The following is a 22,191-nucleotide window of genomic DNA, read 5'->3' as shown; positions in this document are numbered from 1 at the left end:
TTTTTTTTTTTTTTAAGTTTTCAAAACAATGATGTTTTCATTACAGTACTTTGGAAATTTCTGATGACTGCACAATGTAAGATTCTAATGATACAAATCATTAGAACCGCCATATGAAATAAATGATTTGAACCTGCCAAAAGGATTAGTTCAGTTCAGTTGGGTCCTCTGGATAATAACTATGATGCTAATTGCATAATTAGAGAAATAATAGATTGGATGGATTGTACATTACTTTTCTGTTGTAGTTTGAGACCATTACTTTATCATTAGTTCAAAGACAAGGATGGCATGGTTGCCATAGCAACAAAGTTAAAAACAATGAAAAAATGTTAATGCTCTTGAAAGTCAACTATCATTTTAATACAATCTTAAACACTCTTATTGAAGGGAATCAAAATTTTCCCTTTGTAAGCATCTTCCAAACATGTACTATGTAGTTTTTTACTATGACCTCAACAATATGTCTATATCTATCATGTCATATAAATATATAGATGTTTCCAGATGTGAAGGACAGGATTTCAAGTTCAAGTATAGCTGGCTCTCATTTCCCCATTAAACTCTGAGGGCAGGATTTGAGTTTTATTTAATCTATCTTTACTAATGCAACTTAATTGTGTACGAAGTATCTGAAGAATATGAATTATTGTACTTCACGCTGCTACTTTCAAGTATATTAGAATAATACTGACAACAACTACAGACAAGGAGTTAAAATTTGTCTCAGAAAAGTTCCTTCAAGAATTTTAAACAATTAGACTTATTTGTAATTAGCCTACCGATGGTTGAAATAATTTTAAGTGATCTGTGGTACATTTGATGGCCCGAACTTTAAAATATGTTAAGTATTTCCTTTGTTAACATCATTAGCTACTTTCCCTTTCTCTTTATATGGTACAAGGACACACTTTTGCAGGTTTAATATATAACAGATTATAAGTTAGTGGCAAGGAATGAGGTATTACTACATTTTGCTTGTTTGTTGTTTTTGAATGTTACCATTTAATTTGTTTCTAGTCCAAAAGAGGAACACGAATCTTAAAACGTTGGTGGATTTGATGTTTTGAATCGTTATCGGTGCCAGATAAAGTTCTTAAAGAACAAAGAGGACGGGCAAATGCCATTTTGAATTCTTTGAGACACACCCATATATGTAGTTCATTATCTCCTCGGGAGCTGATATACCAGGACCAACCTCACAGTGGTGCCTCCCTCCTTTCCCCTACTAAAACTGTATTTTTGATCATTAAAGCACAGTCCGTCATCCCATTAACATGTGAAATGCACAGCCAGAGCAGCCAGCTGACCTGAGTCAATGGCGGGGAAACTGAGCAGGTTCCCGACTTGCCCTAAGAGAGCGAGGGAAAACACCGCTCCTGGCGCTCTCCTCCGGCACGGGGCCCGTTGGGCGGACTGACGGGGTTAACTGGATGCACTAAAAAATAAACATTTGCCTCTTGGAAGCTCATAAAAGTGTGCTAGAAAAAAGTCTCTAACGTTGGATCCACACGGACTGCAGCCATCGGCGTTTGGAACGGGTACAACAGAGAACCCTTCACGGAGCGGCGGATACAGTAGAAAGAAAGAGCCACTTCACCTAGTTTCGGTGTCATACTGGAAAATGAAAAAGGCAACGCATTAGGAGTCTTTGTCACTGTCCACGGCTCCATACATGTCCGCGAGCTTTTTGAACCGGGGGCCCCAGTCACTAAGGTAGTCGTAGTCTTGGTCTCCATCCGTGGTCACCGACTCCAGCGAGCTCAGCGAATCGGCCACCGAGCCGGTGCCCTCGTAGGCATAGGTGGCCAAGGAGTCGTAGGGCGGGGCGGTGGGGTCCGTGTCGTTCTCCTTCAACCTTTGGTTAATGAAATCCCGGACGTCGGTGTTGTCGCGAGCTGCTGGAGTCCGTCGGGGTAGAAAAAGGGCCTCGGGCACGATGTCCCTGCGTAATTTGCTGTCCTCTATGGCTTCGGGATTCCGCAGGGTGCCGATATCAAAGGCCTGGGTGTCCTCCTCTCCACCACCTTCGTCGTTGTAACTGACAATGTTGTCTCTGATGTCCTCTTTGGATATGATCAAAGGTTCTTTCTTCCGCTGCCGCCTCAAAGCTGCAAACAGCACCACTGTCACTGGAAGCAGAAACAAAGCAGAACCGGGAAGGGAAAGTTAATTCGCCGCCCAATTAATGTCAGCAAGAAACACTGCTCCAACGTGAAGTTTGAAAACTTCTCTAGGAAACTGCAGACTCCACTTTTACTGCTTTGAGGCTGGGCTGGCCTCCACGCATGATCAAACCAGACCGCCCCCCCCCCCCCCCGCCGCGCCAATATTTACTCCCCAAACGGAGTAAATATTTGAAAGAGAGTTATGATTTAAGTAGAGGATAAAACACCTTCATATTTTGCCAGTAGTTCCCTTTTGCTTTGAAACGGCAAGCTAGTTTTCAAGGTAAGGAAAAAATAAAAAAATAATATAAAAAAGCTCGAACAGCGAGAGTGCGGCAATCAGAGTGCAAATTATGCTGAACACCTAAAATGCTCTGAAACTGCTTATAAGCACAAGGCTGGCACCTTCGGGATGTGTTGAAGCTTTGCATAACTCCGCAGCTAAAATAACTTTTGCACTATGCTTTCTTCTTCTTCTTCTTCTTTTCCCTGAGAGAAGTGTAAAATTAGTTTAAAACCCAAAGCAGAGATGTGAATGTCTGCATACCTTTCTACATAGAAGGAATAGGATTACAGATGATACCTGGAGAGACCCAGATACAATACAGGAAACCACTCTGGACTTCAGCCCCTTTGAGAGGGGTTAGGTTATAAGACACGCACCAGCTTATTTCTGTTTGAGCTAAACAAAATAAACACATTTAAGAGGGAACTTGAAAAAAAAAATCTTTCAAAGGTTCATAGTTCGTAAGTTTGTTGCCTGGAATGTTCATTCTTTGGATTTTTCCTCCTAACTCAAATGAGAGGCAAAGCAAGACTTGTGTTTAAATAGCTCCTGATGTTTCTTCACAGCTGGCTGGGTCGAACACAGCTGGCTACCCGTAGAGAGACATATCTATGAATGGACACACGGGTGGGAAAATAAAAACACAGAGACAGCTTAGAGAAGAAACCGCCATCCGGAGCAGAAAATGCGCTGTTAAACTGGGTTGGTCTAGGGGTGTTTACTACAGGAAGTACTAGTAATGTGTGTGTATTTTCTCATCCATAACGTGGTCCATATTTTAGGAGCCATAAAAAATTGAAATATTGTAGTAAGAATTACAGAATAATAGCTTTGGGTGGCTATGTATATCTACCTATATAATGAGGGATATATGCATACCCAGATATCTATATTTTATAATTTCGGATGTTAATAGTATTGATAATAATAGGTTATCTATTTATTTCGGGTGTTAACAGTATTAAAAATAATTGGTTATCTATCAAGAGAGTTCTATATGCCAAGCACTGTGCTAAGTGCTTTACATACTGAATCTCATTTAAGTATCACAGCAGCCTTACAAAGTAGGTACCATCATTTTATAATATATATATGTATTATATAATATAGTAGCCATTTTTCACAGAGGAAATTGAGATTTGGAGATGTTACACTATACAAACAACTCAAATCCGGGTCAATCTAAAAAGCAAACACTTTTTTTTTTTTTTTAAAGCAAACACTTTTAATCACCAAGCACATTTGTATTATAGACTCCTTTGGAAGGCTACCCAATATTGCTGTTTCAAGTGCGTGGTTGTATAATCGTACACATCCTCTCTTGCTGCCAAAGAGCATCCTCGTGCCTCATTTGTCCCAGCCATTCAGTGCGTTTCTATATTTATTCATTCATTAAATGTGTAGCGCCTACTCTGTGCCAGGTACTGTTCCAGGCACTCTCAGTGGAAAACATTCCAGGTGGGCAGGAGTGGTGGTGGCGGTGGTGGATGGAGACCCAATTATTAGAAATTATTAGAAGGTGATATGTACAGTGTAAACCAAAACAGAGCAGAGGAGGAAGGTGAAGGGCACTTCCACGTGTGAAGGAGAGGCTGCATATGCTTTTTAGAAGATTGTCTCATTGAGGAAGTGCCATTGCAGCAAAGGGGTGGGGAGTTATCCAAGGAGCTGTTGGGTGAAGAGGACAGAGCTAGAAGAAGGGTGCTGGGATGCTAGGGTGCTTGGAGTGTTTGACAAACAGCCAGGAGACCCTATAGCTGGACCTGAGGGAGCCACCCAACCCCCCACCCCGACAGGAAGGGAGTGGGGAAAGGCCATGTCTTGTGGGGCCTGGAGGCTTCTGTATGTCCTCACTTTACCCTGAGGTGCACGTGGGTGAAAACTTGCAGGGCTCTGGGCAGAGGGATGCTCATCATCTACCCTTTGTGCCGGATTCCGGTGTGACCAATGACAAGGATTTGCAAAACAGAGGATTGTAACTAAGGATGGCCTCTGGGGATAGCGAATAGAATCAAGACGAATGTCTCCCAAAGCATTCAACCCTTAATGTACAACGGTCCCACCACCATTTAAGGCAAGATAGCAGGCGTTTATCACTACCTAATTCCGCCCCAGTTTAAGTGATCTGTATTTTTTTTGTTTTGGTCCTTTGCACACTCGAAAGTGCAGTACCTAGAAGAGAGGGCACACTGGGTAATGTAAAGGCATTTATTCACTGCCTAATTTCTCCTACAGCTACAACTGCCTGTATCTTTTCTTTTTGGCCCAGTGTACATCTGAACAGAAATTCTAGAAGATAGATCTTTCTCACAGCTAACTTTTATCAACTAAAGATGTGAGTTCTAAGCACGTGGAACAAAAAACATACATTCTGAGAGAGTAATAGCTTTCTATCTAGTAACTGACCTCTTCCCTTTTCTCTACCCCCTGAGGCCAGAGGACAGCAGTGAGATTTGGGGTGGGGGCAACGCTTGGACCAATTTGTGCTCAAATCCCATCATAAAGCTAGAAGGTAGCAAAGCATTTAAAATCAGCCTGCCTAGGCTTGCTTAAAGGATTTGACCCTTTTAAGTCTGTTTCTTTCTGTGAAAGAGAGGCAATAATAAAGTGCCCAGTGTTGTCATCAGGAATGAGTTCGTCAATGTGTGAGTTCTGTAGACTTTAAAGCACCATGGAGACACGAGATGTCATAGTTGTTTTCACTGTGGTTTTATTTTTGTAAATAAAACAAGAGATGCCACAGGATCCACTTTATTGATGGCAGATTTCCTCCCACATTGGTGTGGCTTTTCCGTCTCTTACGAAATCTGTTTGCCTCCACCTTCTTTGACTGTCTCATTTCCAGCTCAGGCTCTCTTTCAGCCTGGACCTTGCCCTGCCTTCTCTGAGCTCACAAAGAGAGCAGACTGCGGTGTGGAAGCACCAGGGCTCAGGTGGAGAAGACCCGAGTCTGGAACTCTGTTCTACCACCTATTAGCTGTGTGATGTGGCTACAGGCTGCACTTCTTAGAGCCTTGGTTTTCTTATTTGAGATGCAGATAAATATATACCAGGTAGTTCTGAGGGATAAAGGAGAACAGTTGTGAAGCATCTTGGCCAGTGTGTAGCCCACACTGGTGTTAGCCTAGTAGAGGGTCATTCCCATTGAGTTCCTTTTTTTATTAGGTATGGAATTCCAAAGAGACTAGACCAGATGTAGGGAGCACAGAGACATGTGAGGAGTAATGAGGAAACAGTGAATTTACTGGAGGAAGGAAATGATGGAGAGAGGATAAAGGGAGTTGGTGAGGAGGAGAAAAGCCGGTGGGGTGGGGGGCGGGAGAGAGAAAATGTGTAGATGATGAAGGAGAGGAAGAATCACCTCTTTGAAGTGAGAGTCAGTTCTCCTTCTATGGACCACAGAAGAGTCCATGGAATTCTCCCTGACTACAGCCCTGCCAATTCAGCCCTTCTAAAAGCAACCTCCCCCCACAAATCAAAAAGAATATTCATATCCTTCTCTTCCAAAACAATTTTTACAGACTCACACCATTAGAAACACTGATTTGTCTTTGCATACTGTCAGCTTTTATTTATCCTCATATCTTAAAATACTTTCCCCAAATCTTCGTTGACAAAGAGAATCACAGTTCTGTAGTTAAGTTTTCAAGACTTCTGTTTTAATTAGCAAAACTGATGTGGAATGTGAGCTCTTAAGGAGGGATCCCTAGGCATTCTCCTCTTGGAAAAATGTAGGTCTTTTACTCTTTATTCTTCTCAATGCTATATTGTCATTTTTAAAAAGAGCTGTCCCGCCTGTGCAAGCTAGGTTGACGTTTAACTTCTTACCTTTCTTCCACTTGTGTAGCAAAAGCTTACTTTGATTTTTGGAAGGACTGAATGAACTAACATTTGATTTCTTAGCTCACAACACTCAGCGGTCTGTGGAGCATTTTTGAGCTCAACCTGTGTGCTTAATTCATGGGTCGAGGATAAAAATTTCATTTGAATCATTGCTGGATCTTGATTTTCACCTTGATTGCATTCATTTCTTTTGGTCCCAGATTTATTTCCTCAGTCACAGAAGTTGTTTATTATTACGAGTCTGAGAAATAATAGACATTGTGTATGTGGCAGTTGGGGAGCAGGCTAAGAAGGTAGTGATTCAAATGGGTAGACCAAAGCAAGTTAGCTGGGTGGAAGAAAATTTAATCGCTTTTTATTTCCCTGTATGGGAGAGAAAAAGTCATCACATTTCTCTTTCCGCTTTCCCCCTCGATCTTTAAACTTTACCTTCATAGAGAGGGTCATCAGCACACTCTCCATGCTGGATGACTTTCTCTCTTTAAAATTTAACAATGCTTGCCAGGTTAAACAGGAAACAACAAATGAAATGAAAAGGGCATATTGAGGGTGCCCTCCAGTCCCCTGGGATTCATTCCCTGTCTGATAGATAGATAGATTCCTGGGTAGGTGAATATTGGGTGGTGTTCCCTGGGTAGGTGAAGGCATCGCCAAGTTTCACATCTGTTCATTCTCCAGAGCTACTTTCAAGCAAAAACTTGTTCATGGTTGAACAACACAGATTCTCAGCATATAACTCTACTCACCTAGATCAGGCTATATGCCTTACTGGGGGAGGTGGATAAGTCTAGGGTGTCACAGTAACAGTGTGGGCCCCTCAGCATGGGGACATAGGATGCAGGGAGAAGCAGTTTACCTAGTAGGGTCACGATGCACAGAAGGATGGCGATCAGGGCCCCCGTGCTCAGGCCCGTGGGGTGCACGAGGGCCTCCGCGTGGCATGACTGCATGTTCCCGTGGTGGTCACATGCACAGACCCGGACAGTCACGGTCCCAGTGCTGCTTTGGACTGGGTAGTCGTTGTCAGAAATCACCACTGGCAGGAGATAGGTGCTCATCTCGTGTCTGTTATAGCCATTCTTCCGAGTTAAGATTCCTGCCGTGTTATCTGCGATAGGAAAGCAAAGCGGTCAATGTCATGGGCCTGCCACATCATGGACTGGAACAATTGTGATGCTGATAGACAGAGAGAAAGATACCAACATGTAGAGAAGATAACTTGGGTGCGTTTACCTTTGTTGTCTTGAATGGTAAAATTTGAGCCACTGGCTGCTTCAGGGGCCAGAGAGAATGAGAATTGGTGCCCGCTGTAAGGGTCATCTTTGTCAATGGCTCGTAGGGTCTGAATCAACTAAAATCAAAACCATAAATAAAGCTGCTTTGAAGTTCAGCTAACTCAAAAGTGTTCCTTACAATTCTGCAGTAAATTGCTTGACTATGTGACTTCTAATTTGAATTTAAAAACAATAGCCTCTAGAATATTTACAATGAATCCCCTTTATGCAAGGAACTGATGGGTTGGAAATAGAGGCAGGAATACTACTTTGTTGTGGGGCTGTCCCGGGCACTATAGGATATTTCTCAGCAAGCCTGGCCTCCTCCCACTACACACCAGTAGCACCCTACTCTTGTTGACAATCAAAAATGTCCCCAAACAGTGCCACCTGTTCCCTGTGGGCAAAATCATGTGGGTTGTGAATCACTGCCCTAGAGTGATACAAAGCTATAAAAGACCACAAAGCTCTATGACAACATTTCAACTAAGAAAAAATTCAGGCCCTCTGTGGACAGAGCCTGTTCAGAAATGCAATCGTGATATATACATAGGCCATCGACTTGCCTAAGAGCTAAAAAGAAAGTTTGTGCAAAAAACACCGTCAGCTTCCTGCTTTAACATGAATTTTAACAGTGCACTTCTATTTTTACAAACTGTAACATAATTTTTATATCACTGGCAGAAAAGACCTATCTCAGGTGGGGACAAATATGTAAAACAGGAAAACATTCACGAATTTGGATTACTTGTAGAGATGGGCAATATAAATTAGTGAAACTATGAGTTATAGACAATTGTAAAATGTGTTCTGGTTATTGCTCTCCAGTATATATGGTAATTAAAAGTATGCTTACCAATTAAGATTTTTCCAATAAAGTTGTGACTCATCTATTTTAATGAAAACTTAAGACTGATTTGAATCAGCATCAGTCTCTGAGAGTGATGAACTTCCAGTTCTTTTTTTTTTTTAAAGATATTTTTTATTTATTTGACAGAGAGAGAGAGAGGTCACAAGTAGGCAGAGAGGCAGGCAGAGAGAGAGGGGGAAGCAGGCTCCCTGCTGAGCAGAGAGCCTGATGTGGGGCTTGATCCCAGGACCCTGGGATCATGACCTGAGCCGAAGGCAGAGGCTTTAACCCACTGAGCCACCCAGGCGCCCTGAACTTCCAGTTATTAAAAACTCTTTGTTCTCTTATGCAAGTTAAACATTCATTCTGCTTCTTATTTATAGTATTAATTTTCTTAGCATTTACTTCATAGATAATTCAAAACTGGCCCTCAGCTCTGTGTATTAGAAGATCTAAATTAATCTGACTGAATTAATTTGCTTTTTTATGAAACTCACCTGATCTGCTTTTGCTTTTTCGCAGACAAAGGTTTCATAGAACTCAGCAAATTCTGGGGCATTGTCATTGACATCTAGAACTTTGATATATAGAGGGACTCGGCTGCTTTGCTTTGGGTTATCTGCAACATGCCAAAAAGAAAGAAATAGGCATTTGTGTATTGATCGCCAATCCCCTTTAGACAACGGTCACTCATTCCTTTTTCATTCATACACAGATTGCCCAAGGCTGCTCTGAGTACCACAGGGCATTGTGTGCCAAGTTAGTCACCAAAAAGAATGAGACTGGTAGTTGTGGAGTTGAATACACCTGCTAGACATACCTATAAGAAAAAGCTACTTGTATGGTTAGAGTACAACTGGATAGCAAACCCCAGGGTCACACAAAATAAAGAAAAGATATCCAGGAAGGGCAGGTTAGAGGCAGATTTTAAGAGAAGCCAAAGAAGCAGGGAGATGGGGAAAATTTGTACAAAAGAAAGTGGGGCTTGGTGGGGGTGGAATGAAGGAGACCGATGGTTATTTTGGTCTTAATTCTTTAGTTCTCGTGCTGAGTACAAGCTTGATGTAGTGCTCAGCACTTTGCCCTATTATCTTATTTAATCCTTATAAACTTCTGAGGTAAATACAGTTATCGCCCCTTACTATAGAGATGAGGAAACCGAGGCATGGATAGGTTAGTTAATTTGTTCATCTTCACAGAGGTGGTAAGTAAGAAGTAGAGCCTAGACTTCAACTTGGGTCTATTTGACTCCAAAGCCCAGGCTGTTCATCCCGGATAATGAGAGGGCAGCGTCCATGTTGGAGGGAGGACTGGAGGTGAATGAGTATTTTGGGTAGTGGAAGACGGATTCCTGGTCTAAGAACCAGGCGTTGGAATCTCTGAGCTCAGCGCTCCTCATTCACTTCGCTTATATAAATCTGTTTGTTCATGTCTTAAGCATTTAGTGAGCATCCCATTTCTAATACGTGCCAGCCACTCTTCGGGGTGCTGGGATACATGGGGGCATAACAAAGAGCCTGCATCCTGGAGCTTTATTCTGATGGGGGCAGATAAACTGTAAACACAGAAGTAGTGCATCAGATGGTGAGTGCTATGGAGAAAATTGAACAGGGGAGGGGATGGGAGAGCGGTGGAGGTGCTACTTTGAGTGGGATGACCGCTCAGTCTCATCTGATGAGATGCCATTTGGACAGGGACATGAATAAAGAGAAGAATTAAGCCATGTGAGTATTTCCGGCTCTCCAGATAAAGGGAACAGCAAGTGCCAAGGGCAGGGGATGGGAGTGGGCTGGTTTTATGTAAGCTCTGGGCTTCTGTTGCCTCAAAGACAGTTAAGAAGTTTAGACAATAAGATTCTTAAGCTCCTTTGCATCTAAATGTCACTCCCATTATTTTTCCAAAGTTGGAGCTGCCGAAGATGAAGTTTTAAAAGGTCTTTATCACTAATACTTTCAAATATATCACAGAAACATTAAATCTTAAAAAAAAATTAGGCACAAAGCTTAAAATACACGTGAAATAACTACTTCAGTAAAACATACAATTTCATGAGGCTTTAAAAAATGGTCCTTTTTGGTGTGAAAAATAATTTTGTAATTTTAAAGCTTTGACTATGCTTTGTCATCAGTATCTGCATTAGTCCCTCGACATAAATTCTGGAGAGCAAATTCCTACCTAACAAATTTGTAATTAGGAGTTCTTTATGCTATCACAAAGCAATGCTTCATTTTGCCCATATTAGTTATTATTCTACTCAATATTCTTCAGCCATTTCATATCTCATGAGTTAGGTTGACAAAGAATACTGCTGTAATACACCATTAGATATGGAATATTTCACACTAGATACCCAACTGAGCTAAAAATATTTGAACTTTTAAAGTCAAAAACAAAAACTAAAAAATGAGCTATAATTTGGAAGCCTATTTTTAAACATTTAAGTGTTATTTTAAAAATACTTTTTCTTTCATGTACTACACATTGTGTTTATATTACACAATTTTTACTGTGTATAATCATTTTATTTGAAGCATTCATTTGGCACTGTTTTTCTTTGCCTTCAATTTCATGGGGACTTCCATAAAAATCCGCTCTAAACATTTTATTGATTACTTGGTGGTTTGGATTGCTCACTTTGGTGTACAGTGGAAAAGCTAAAATTTATATCTCTTACTCCTATAATGATTTTGAAATAGAAATTATTTAGAAAGCTGGAGGATAGATATCTGAAAGATTTCTAAGTAATGCCTTCATTTTTTAATATACTTGATTTCCTTCCCCTCCCCTCCCAATTCCAACCATGAGCCCATGTTTTTCAGCTGCTTCTGTAATGTTCTGATTGATAAAGCTTTTTGGAATCAAATCCAATATGTACCAATTCAACCTCCCTTGAGAGATGCATTCTCATTTTATTGTTTCTGAACGACGGCTCATCTGCAGGTGCCCCTGCATTTGTGAATGAATTAACACCTGCCTAGAAGAAGCATTACTGCAAACCGTTACCAGGATCTTTCCCTCAATATGTATCGAGTAGGATACATATTGTACATGGTGATGAATTTCAGCCTTGCTTCACCAGCCCTTGCCGGGACACTCACTCCATCAATTGGGGACAGCTGCGGTGTGAAGTTTGACTTACTGATCTCTGTTGCTATCACTGTGATATTGTGCCACAGCAGCGTTTCTCGGTCAAGAAGTTTCGATGTAAAAATTGAACCATTTCCAGAATCAATGTTGAATATTCTGTCCATATCTGTGTGTCGATCAACAGAATACCTAAAAATGCAGAGTAGAATTTAGAATGATTTTCTTTTCTTTTCAAAGTGAAATACAGTTGACACACAGTTACCTTAGTTTCAGTGTCCAGCATAATGATTTGACAAGTCTACGTGTATGCTTTGCTTACCACAAGTGTAGCTACCCCCTGTCCCAGTACAATGCAAGAAAGGTTTTCTTTGTATTTGTTATTCTCACATCCTAAAACTATTCCCAGAATGTCTGTTACATGAATTTATCTACTTGTAGCACATATTTGCATACCTATAACTTAATATTAAGCAAAATATTCTGGGAAATTAATCCTTTGCAATTGAGGTCCTAATGGTAAACCCATTAGACAAGTTGCATGAGTTTGAGAATCACCAACAAAGTTTCTTTTACATGTAATTTGTATCAAGTTTGTATAGTAATTGTCACATTTTAACTCACATTTTTAGAACCTTAAAACTTTAATGGGTACACAGGTGGTCATGTGCGTGAGTAGGATGATTGTCTAGTTTGCTGTTATCCACTTTATTTTAAAAATCATTATGTAGAACGAAGCAGAAATTGGCTAGCGTGGCTGCAGTTTGTGAGGTGGGTAAAGGGAGACAGAAAATGAGGTTGGGGAGAGATTCGGAGTCTGGACTGTAGAAGGATGGGCTGGCCATGGCAAGGAGATGGGATTTGTTCTAAGAGCAGTGTGAATCAACCTGCAGATTTTAAGCAGGGAAATGTTCTGATCTAAATCACTGATTGAATTAAGGAGAATGGTTGGCTGGTGCGGTCACAAACTGACAGAAGAAAAGAACAGGATTTGGGGAAGATCCCAAGTTCCCATTTTGATATACTGAAGCTGAGGTGCTTAAGGAAATTCTGGGAAGGGAAAGATCTGGATTGACAACTTAGATTTCCAGTTCGCTTGTCTAGGAAGAGAAGGTCCAGTGAAGGAAGAAAAATATTAAAGACAGAATCACTTAAATGGAGAAAATGGAGACCCACGCTGCCCAGAGCAGAGTAGGAGCTAGGGAACTATTTAAGGAGTACAGAGAATTCAAAGACAACCAAGAGGTATCCTAGAAATCAAAGGAGGACAGAGTTTTCAACACTGAAATTGAAGGATGACTGGTAGATTTTGAGAAACATTACCTTTATCAATTTATCACTAGTTTTTGGAATAGCTATATATGGGGAAAGAATGTGTGGACTCTGTTTTATGTAGGGGACATTAAAGAGAAAATTCTGGAGACAGTTGATATGTTAAGGTCATGAGGAAGAAAAATTGCCATTTCAGCTACAGTCTCAAAATTTGCGTCATGATGGAATATTTAAAAATGTTGGCTCAGTAGAATACAATGAAGTAAATGACCAACTAGTCATACACATGTAGACTTATTATGAATACTCTAAGAAAAATAAGCTCTTGTTACTAACTTGTAATAGTGTACCATGTTCAAGATTCTATTTCAGTTGATTATTTTGCTTTAAAATATAACTAGTGAATTATAATACGTATTTTATTTTACTAAGACATTTTTGTCATCTATCAAGGGTCTAAGTAAAATAGATATTTGATCATTGTAGTCTATTTAAACCTGATATTAAAGAGAATTAAGAAGCTCAAAACCAATATCTCTATCTCAAGTCAGGTTAGAATTTTAATTTTAGTTTATATAAACCTAATATTTTATTATTAAGGATTCATCTCCTACAGATAAAACAGCTAGTATTTTTGCCATTTATTTCATGGATCAATGTTTTTAAGAATTTTAGGCAACAGCATTGAACTTGATCACCTGCCTTCATTTTTAATTTGAGAATGATAAATATTTATAGCAGATAACTAATTACCCAAAAAGGAAATCTCAATATTCATAGACTTTGTAAGAAATTTAATGATTACCTACAAATATTTTTTTCCCTCATGAAAAATGTCAAGTTTAAGATATGCTGCTTATTGCCTTTGTAAGCTGTTACAATTTAGACAGCAGTAATCTTTTCTTGTTCTTTGTTTTCTTCCTGCTATAGCTTTAAGTTTTACAAATAATCATATTTCCCATCAATCCTTTAAATAAAGAATATGGGGTGAGGAATTTTTAGTTGAAGGTGGCTTTTGATTCTAGAGAGAAACCACTTAGGAAATACCCAAATTGTAGAGTTTTTCCCTTAATTGGGAGATTTAAAAATTAATAGGAAATTTCAAATGTCTACATTGTTTAGGAAAGATGGTTTGCACACGAAGCCTTGTCTATTTGTTGTTTTTCTTTCCAAAGTAATTTCAATTCACATCTGCTATATTTACTGCCCAGTCACATTAACTGTATTCTTAACAGATAAGGAACAAAGTAATCAATCTGAACATGATTATAGCAGATTATTTTGCAGGTAGCTCTTCCCCCCCCATCCCAGAAATTTATTATATTCTGTGATTCAATAATTTGTCTTCTAATGTATCTTCTCAAGTCAGGGAGATTTGTGGGTCAGGAAAGGAAGTATGTTTGCATGTAAATTTTTCATAACATCTATTCAGAGTGACATTTTATAAGACTCTTCCATGGAAGTCAAAGGGCATCTGTGATAAAGTTACTGGAAGAAAATTATTTTATGAAATTAAATAATTAAAGATTTGTATCTGCATAACAATAAATCAGTGTTTGGGGGAGAATTCTCTAGTATTAATTATGTACCTAACATATTGTCTAATGCCTAGTTGTTCAATATTTACATCTTGGATAACCAAAAACTATGTGTGGATATACTTTCCCAATATGAGAATCACTTTTGTCCTATAAAAGTACTCCCTGGAATATACACTTATATATCATATATCTTATTTATATTTTATATTTTTATTTTATTTATTTATATATATATATAAAGATTTTATTTGCTTATTTGACAGAGAGAGATCATAAGTAGAAGAGAGGCAGGCAGAGAGAAGGAGGAAGCAGGCTCCCTGCCGAGCAGAGAGCCCGACGCCGGGGCTCTATCCCAAGACCCTGAGATCATGACCCGAGCCGGAGGCAGAGGCCTTAACCCACTGAGCCACCCAGGCACCCCCTTATTTGTATATTTTTTTAAAGATTTTATTTATTTATTTGAGAGAAAGAGAGAGAATGAGAGAGAGTGAATGAGAGAGAGAGAGGGAGGGAGAGAGCATGAGAAGGGGGAGGGTCAGAGGGAGAAGCAGACTCCCTGCCGAGCAGGGACCCTGATGTGGGACACGATCTCAGGACTCCAGGATCATGACCTGAGCCGAAAGCAGTTGCTTAGCCAACTGAGCCACCCAGGCACCCTCTTATTTATATTTTTAATCTTAAATCTATTTCTGTATTTGAAATCTATATGTACCAAGAAAAGGCTGGCATAAGAAACTTCAAAACTGGCTGAGAGCCAACCCAGTCTGACAAGTTAACTACTTCCTTTAATAAAACATAAAATAGTGCAGTGGGTTAAAATGGTATTCATTATAAAAAATAAAATAGACAAAAAAATAAAATAAAATAGACATAAAAACGTAGCCTAAATTCCCAGGACACATTATCAGTTAAAAATATGTTGATTGATCAAAGAGGTAACAAAGCTCATATTTATATAAACTTCCAGCATTACACCGTTATTGGTCCTGACATTGACTTGCTAAGATTTTTCCCTTACACACTTAGGACAAACTCCAACTGAGAGAATCATTGTGAAAATACTTAAGATTATTTGTTGTACAAGCATAGACTGTCATTAATTTTCCTTATTAATAATATTAAATGTATGTCGAAGAACACTTGATCCATGGAGCTTACATGTGGCTACTTTGGGCTGACCATAGTCCAGTTCAAGTAGTCTACAGGTATTCCAGGAGAGTGATAAAACAACAGTCTATTTTCCAATGATTTAAAACTATTCCCTGAGAGTAAGCCAGGCATTTTTGTGTTTTAGATGTGGGACTTGCATCAGGTTTCATTCGAACCAAGAGCTCATAGCTGAAAAGTTAGAAAATGATTGCCTTAGAAACTCAAACTCTTTCAACTGCAATAATATTCTTCATGGGGCAGCCAGTGTGATCCTTTTAATAAGTAGTTTCAGATTAGGCCATACTCCTACTCAAAGCTCTGCAGTGGCTTCCTACCTCAATCAGAGTAGAATCCAGTCTTTACCAAGGCCTACAAATGGCCCTGTAGGGCCTCCCACACTCTCCATTTACCATACCTCCTTGTTGCCTCCTGCCTTACAAACCACTCCCCACGTTGCTATCTACTAGCTCAGAAGCCTCCTTGCTACTCCTTCTTCATGCCAAGTAAGCTCTGGTATCAGACCTTACCCTCATTTTCCCCCCTTCCTGGAATGTTCTTCCACCACATAACATCATGGTTCATCCCTTCATTTCAATCAAATCTCTACTCAAATGATTTCCTACCAAGGGCAAGCCTGACCACACTACATAAACCCTCTATTTCCATTTTATCTTACTGCTTACAGTGTATTTTACCTGATATACTGCATATTTGTTGTTTGCCTATTTCTGTCTGTCCCAATCAGAATGTAAGCTTGATGAGATCAGGACTTGATAGTGTTCTCTGTTGTATCTCTAAAGCCTAGAACATACCTGGCATATGGCAGGTGTCCTGATCAGAATTTATCTGTGGGTTCCCTGGCAAGAGTTTCTCTAACTTGTCAGTTTGCTTACTTTTTTTTTTTTTTAATTTTATTTATTTATTTTTTTACAGGGGATAATTGTTAGAATGATATTCTGATTTAGCAGTTTTCTCATCTGGTCAACTAAGCTATTGACTCAAAGCTGGAAGTTGTTGACTCCATTGCTCTCCTGATAAAATTCTAGAATACGAAAGCATCTGGGTTTCAAAGAGCAATGAGGCTTTCTTGCAGCATTATTTACAGCTAAGGTATAAGGAACGTATAGAGAAAACAGAACTTGCTTACACAGTATAAATTAGGATTCAGCTCTATTAATTTCCCCAGATTTTGCAGACATATATCATGAAGTGGTTCCTATTTTTATCCACGTCTGAAAAAGAAAAAAATTATGCATCCAAATGGAGCATAATTCTGCCTCTAAGTGTTACATGATAGGTCCTTGTATGCTTGAGAAACAGACCCTGGCTGGTGTCTTGTTTATTAAAAGTCACAGAACTCTCTCCATGCTACTCTTTGATAAATCTAAGGCCTTAAAGAAAAATTCCAGGCCATTCTGTTGTATTTCCTTGTACCATTTCCATGTTAAGTAGTCAACTCCTATAGATCATTTTGGAAACCCTCCCCCCCCCCCCCCCCCCAGATTTTGTGTTTTTTAAATTTACACTGCTGCTAAAACAATGTTTATTCTGAGCAAGGAGAGTAAAGATGCTGTTTAGATTCGTTTTTTCAGGAAGACACAAGTGTCTCATTGAGAAAAAGGATTAACTTTCTAACTTTCAGGTGATACTTGCATAGCATTCAGCTAAAGCTTCTGAAAGAGATGGGTTGCAGGAAAATGCTTACTTGACCGGATTCCTGGCAGCATCTGGATCTTGGGCTGTGACTGAGCCTATTGTCGTGTTTATCTGAGCATCTTCTCTTATCTGCAGGATGTAGGCCAGTTTGCTGAAGACCGGGGGCTCATCCACATCTTCCACCATAATTCGGACAGTAGCTGCATCTTTGAACGGACCCAGGTAGAGAAAGCGGGGTTCCACGTGAGGATTGGAGGCTTCCACCTTGAGGGTGTACACTTTCTTCTTTTCAAAGTCCAAGAGCTTGGGGAGGGTAGGGGGAGGAGACATATTGGAAGCAACCAAGACACACAGAAAGACATGAGCCATTTTTAGTGCAAATCTTGGGTGAACGAATATGACCACGTTGCTTAGGGACATCACCACGCAGTGTGAAATTGGGCAAAGGCATGGGAGTTCAGATGCCAAGCCCTCCTGATGAAGAGCGTGGGCTGAAACCATGGCTGCTGTGGCCTTGCAAGTGGGTGCACGCATGCAAGGTATAATGGACGGGAAGGGAACCTGGAAGCAGGAGTCTTGTAAGACCTCCTTTAAAAAAAAAAAATCTTGTATTTGACTAGAGGGACCCATGTCAGGGGCAAGTTGGCAAATACGTGGTAGATTATTCTGTTTCAGCTATCGTCACATCTGGCTGTACTTGAACACTTTTGAGTGTTTTAAAATTTGCCAGTATCTGGACCCCCACCCTGGATCATGACACCAAAATATCTGTGGTGGGGGCGGAAATCTGTACTTTGAAATACTGCCTGCAGTGAGGCTGATGTGCAGCCAGAATTGAGAACCGCATGTTTACATCATGACTCCCTTTACCTCATTCAGATAAAATAGATTTATTTATTTATTTATTTTTTGCATGTGCATGAGTTGATAAAATATTCCAAGTGATATCCTGATAAGGGCATTGGGCTAATTACTTGCGAATGAAAGTAATGATCATTGCTGTCAGAGGTCTTTAGGAAAAGTATCTCTACTTCTGGAGACAAAATGAACCCAAATACTTATTGCTGACTTTTAGTTTTAGATGATGATATGACAAGGCTCACTAGAAACACAATTAATCAAGACATTAGTGAATGTGATTTAGTCGGCTAGGCAAAATTTCAGTTTGAATCTGATAAGGCACTAAGAAAATTAAAAAGGTTAATGCACACTAATGGGCCTCCTAATTATATTACAGTATAAAACATTGGTCTGAGTGTCGCTTAAACATGTTTTATTGTGTTTCCAGGTATTCAGACATGTAATCCAAAGCTTATGAGGAAAGAATTTTCTCATTATTTACATCCACCTATGCTTATCTTCACCAGCGGATATAACAGTGTGCTAACGGAGAGAGAAAATACTACATCATACATGAGGGTAGTGCCATCATTAAAAAAAGTAACCAAAATTAATGTATTTTTAGCTTTGGCACACGGTTTATTGGTTTTAAATTTTTCCACACTTCTGTGTACTGCTCTGTGGTGCTAGACAATATTGGGGGGGGGATAAATAGTGAGTGAGGACATAGGGCAAAAATTGGAATTCAGAAGTATAAAAAACTTATTATCATGTTCCAAAACATAGCTAGAGCTCATAGGAAATTTGTGTTAATTTATTTTTGTGGTCTTTTTATATCCTCTCTCTGCTTCAGGCCACCTTTATCACTGCTTGTGTTACTCTCTTCCTTCAAAGCATGATCAGAATTTATATCTATACACGTGTTTGTTTGTTTATTTGCTTCCTTGTCTCTTTTCTGCCTTTGATTGGCAGTTCTGCGAAAGCAGAGACCATTCTGTTGAATGTACCATTGCACCTCCTGCATCTACAGCAGTGTCCGGCACTGTTTGTTTATTATTCATGGACAGTATTTATTTTATGTACTTTAATGTGTATTATTTATTTGTGTCATTTATTTACTTATTAGGTTCTTAATAAAAATTAATTAAAAGTATGACATTAATGAATGCATCAGATTATCGGGGACCTCTAAAGGCCAACCATTAGACATGGTGTTTTAAAAAAAATAATTAGTAAAATAAGAATCTAGAGGAACATTCATGTGAGATGTAATTACCCCAGTTACTCGGGGACTGGAGAAAAATGAATGTCTCGTTTGCATTGTAGTTAACAAATGGCATTACCTTTTTGACAGTAATAACCCCTTCCTGGGTTTCCTGGTCGGTGACGACATCAAACATGTCCAGCCCCTCTCCCTCTGTAATGCTGTACTCAATTTCAGCATTTTCTCCCATGTCAGCATCGCTGGCTTTGATCCTGCCAATTGGTGTACCCGGTGGAGAAGATTCAGGGGTTTTAAACTGGTATGTACCTATTAATCACCAGACAGATATAAGTCAAGCACAGATGAAGGATACTCTATCATAATAAACACAAACCTATTTTCTAACAGTTCTTTCAGACATCACTACGGATGCAGGCTGATCTGTACTTTCCTTGCGATAATTAATGGAGCTCTATCCTCCTTACATCCTTACTTTCATGATTATTAAGAATATTTCTTCTGTCATGACCTGTCTCTTTGCAAATGGAGAACACTTTTCTTGTCCTGTAAATAGGACTCCAGGTTCACGGGTATGATGGCAAGGAAGACTAAGAGGCTTGGGGGGTGGGGGGCTGCACAGGGTTTCAAAGCCCCCGTTAACTAATCTTAGCAGAAAGAATGGGAAAGAATTTAACCTGACCTGTGACTTTAAGCCAATTATGCCGTAGTTCTTAAAAGGGTTTTTTGTGTCACTGCTAATAACAACTGGAGGTGGAAACAAATGACAGCGATCTGGAGGATGTATCCAAGCAGACACTCTGTCACTCACACAGGGAGCTGGTCTGGCTGCAGTTTGATCCCTAACACACAGACACATTGAGAGAGAAAGCTCCTAACTGTTTCTCTGACTACTCCCTTCTTTTCAATTCCATGACAGTATTTTTTCTATGCCTAGGTTTCTCCAATTCTTCTATCTGTATTGCTGATTTAAAATCTGTATTTCATAGATGTACACTTTCCTTATGTCCTCATGTTGCAAAATTAGTTTAGGGAGACTGCGTGTGAATTTCAGTTTAGATCTGCCAGATCAGCATGTACTTAGGGTCAAAAAAAAAAAAAAAGGCACAAAACTTATTTTACTCTCACCCGTTACATTTTGCCAACCATCCGTGCAAATTATTTTGGAGAGGACATAGACTATGATACCACTAGAATAGAGTCATGCAATAATATTCATCCATTCAGTAAGTGTTGGGCTCATCCTTGGCAAAATGATAACACAAGCCAATGTGTTACTCTCCCCTCCTGAGGTTTGGTACATTATTCAGTAATGATCACAGGCTAGCTAAGGAGAGAGCAAAGTGAGGTAAGGTCCCAGCGGCATTCCAGGTGCCTCCTTTTGTTTTCCTTCCCCGGGGCATTCCTTTACTGAAAAGGAGGTTTTTGGGCAAAGTACTGCTGATTCTGATCTTGTCATGTCAGGCCTCTGTGAGGGAAAATTTTAGGGTCCATAAAACCTTTCTTCAACCCATTAAGTCAGAAATTTGTTTGATACTCTGTTTTTTGCATTTAGCTCTGATTAAATACTTGAAAAAAAACCTAAAGAAAATGTAACGATTTCCTGTTATAAAAGAAGCCCATATTAGCTGACCTATTAGCTGACCAACTTTAAAGAAATGCCATGATTGGGTAAGTGGGCTTTCTTTTTAATGGTGGGCACCTATTTTCTCGTGGAAGACAAGATTCAAGTAGTTTACTTAGATCATGGTCAGAAATGAATTTTGTTTCTGGAAGAAAAATTATATTAAAGCCAGTACCCATTTGAGGTGTTTTATATGAAGGGCTCTAGGGTACTGCCTGATACAAAGTGGGCATTTAAGAATGTTGTTTTTCTTTCTTTTTTTTTTCTGATCTAGCCACGAGAGTTAATGACTTTAGAGATGACTTTTTGTATCTCAATTAACCATAATATAGAAAACTATTTATGATTACAAATGGATTAAGTACATATTTATTTCCCCAGTTGTATTTTTAGAAACAGTAAAATGATAAATCTTCCCCTTACAAAGCTTTGTGAGGATTTAAAAGAGATTATATGACTGATTAAATTAACAAAACATAAAGTCAATTTTTTTTTTAAACAAATAGAAGCATGCTTGTGCACATATGTTCTGCACAAGCAAATTTATGTTTGTGGCGGGCTTTTTAATAAGGAAAATATAACCATGGGGTTAGCTTTCCAACCAATAACCATATCAGAAATTGCTTAGCTAATAAATGTATGGTTCTTACTGAGATTACTAATACTGATAATTAATAATAATGGAAATAAATATCATTGTTAGAGTTTTACAAAAGTACACTGAAGAAATTCATTCAATGAAATGTTCCTACTCTGGGGAAACCGGGGAGGATTGTCGTTGACATCAGTCAGCGTGATGTTCACTGTGGTGGTCCCAGATAATCCCCCCATCTGGCCACCCATATCCTTGGCTTGAATCACCACTTGGTACTGCTCCCTGTTTTCTCGATCCATGTTGAGCAAAGCTGTCTTGATGATACCTATGGGTGTGAAATTCAGAAGTGGAAAGGGATGTATTAAAAATACTTTATCAAGTCACTTACTTATGCAAACATGAATTGTTATCTACAATATATAATATACTATACTGATGTCATGGGTGACGTAAAGATGATTGTAGATAGCCCTTACGCTGAAGGCAATTACAACCACATAAGGGAGACAGATCCATTAAAAAAAACCAAGCACCTATCGCATGTGGTGAGTAAGTACAAGTCAGTTCTGCAGTAGTAGAGATTGTAGGAGGTATAAATATCATGTGGTATAAGATAACACAGCAAAATGTAACTTGGCATGTGTTACAGTGCTTCCTACTAAGCTGCTTAATAAAAGACATGTAAGTGTACTATGAGGAAATTGTTAAGCCATTTCCTTGAACTGACTCTTAAGTTTCACTTTACTGAATCAGCTAATTGCTCATCAAATATACCTACCATAATGAA

General features: G+C 39.3%; 1 protein-coding gene across 1 annotated transcript in view; it reads right to left on the bottom strand.

Annotated features, from left to right (window-relative positions):
* Positions 1–1,381: 1,381 nt before the first annotated feature.
* The window catches only part of CDH6 (cadherin 6), a 119,376-nt gene continuing 98,566 nt past the window's right edge, over positions 1,382–22,191 (bottom strand). Inside the window, exons 5-12 of the mRNA XM_032861916.1 lie at positions 21,562–21,729; positions 19,307–19,494; positions 17,173–17,426; positions 11,561–11,697; positions 8,919–9,040; positions 7,531–7,648; positions 7,154–7,405; positions 1,382–2,132 (exon numbers count right to left, since the gene is read on the bottom strand). Of these exons, the coding sequence (XP_032717807.1) occupies positions 1,642–2,132; positions 7,154–7,405; positions 7,531–7,648; positions 8,919–9,040; positions 11,561–11,697; positions 17,173–17,426; positions 19,307–19,494; positions 21,562–21,729 (1,730 nt within the window). The 3' untranslated portion in view covers positions 1,382–1,641. The remainder of the gene's footprint in view (positions 2,133–7,153; positions 7,406–7,530; positions 7,649–8,918; positions 9,041–11,560; positions 11,698–17,172; positions 17,427–19,306; positions 19,495–21,561; positions 21,730–22,191) is intronic.

This window comes from Lontra canadensis, unplaced genomic scaffold (assembly GCF_010015895.1).
Source record: "Lontra canadensis isolate GAN:19392208 unplaced genomic scaffold, GSC_riverotter_1.0 scaffold22, whole genome shotgun sequence".
NCBI lineage: Eukaryota > Metazoa > Chordata > Mammalia > Carnivora > Mustelidae > Lontra > Lontra canadensis.
The sequence above is the reverse complement of the archived record's forward strand: the minus strand, read 5'-3'. Positions and strand labels throughout refer to the sequence as shown.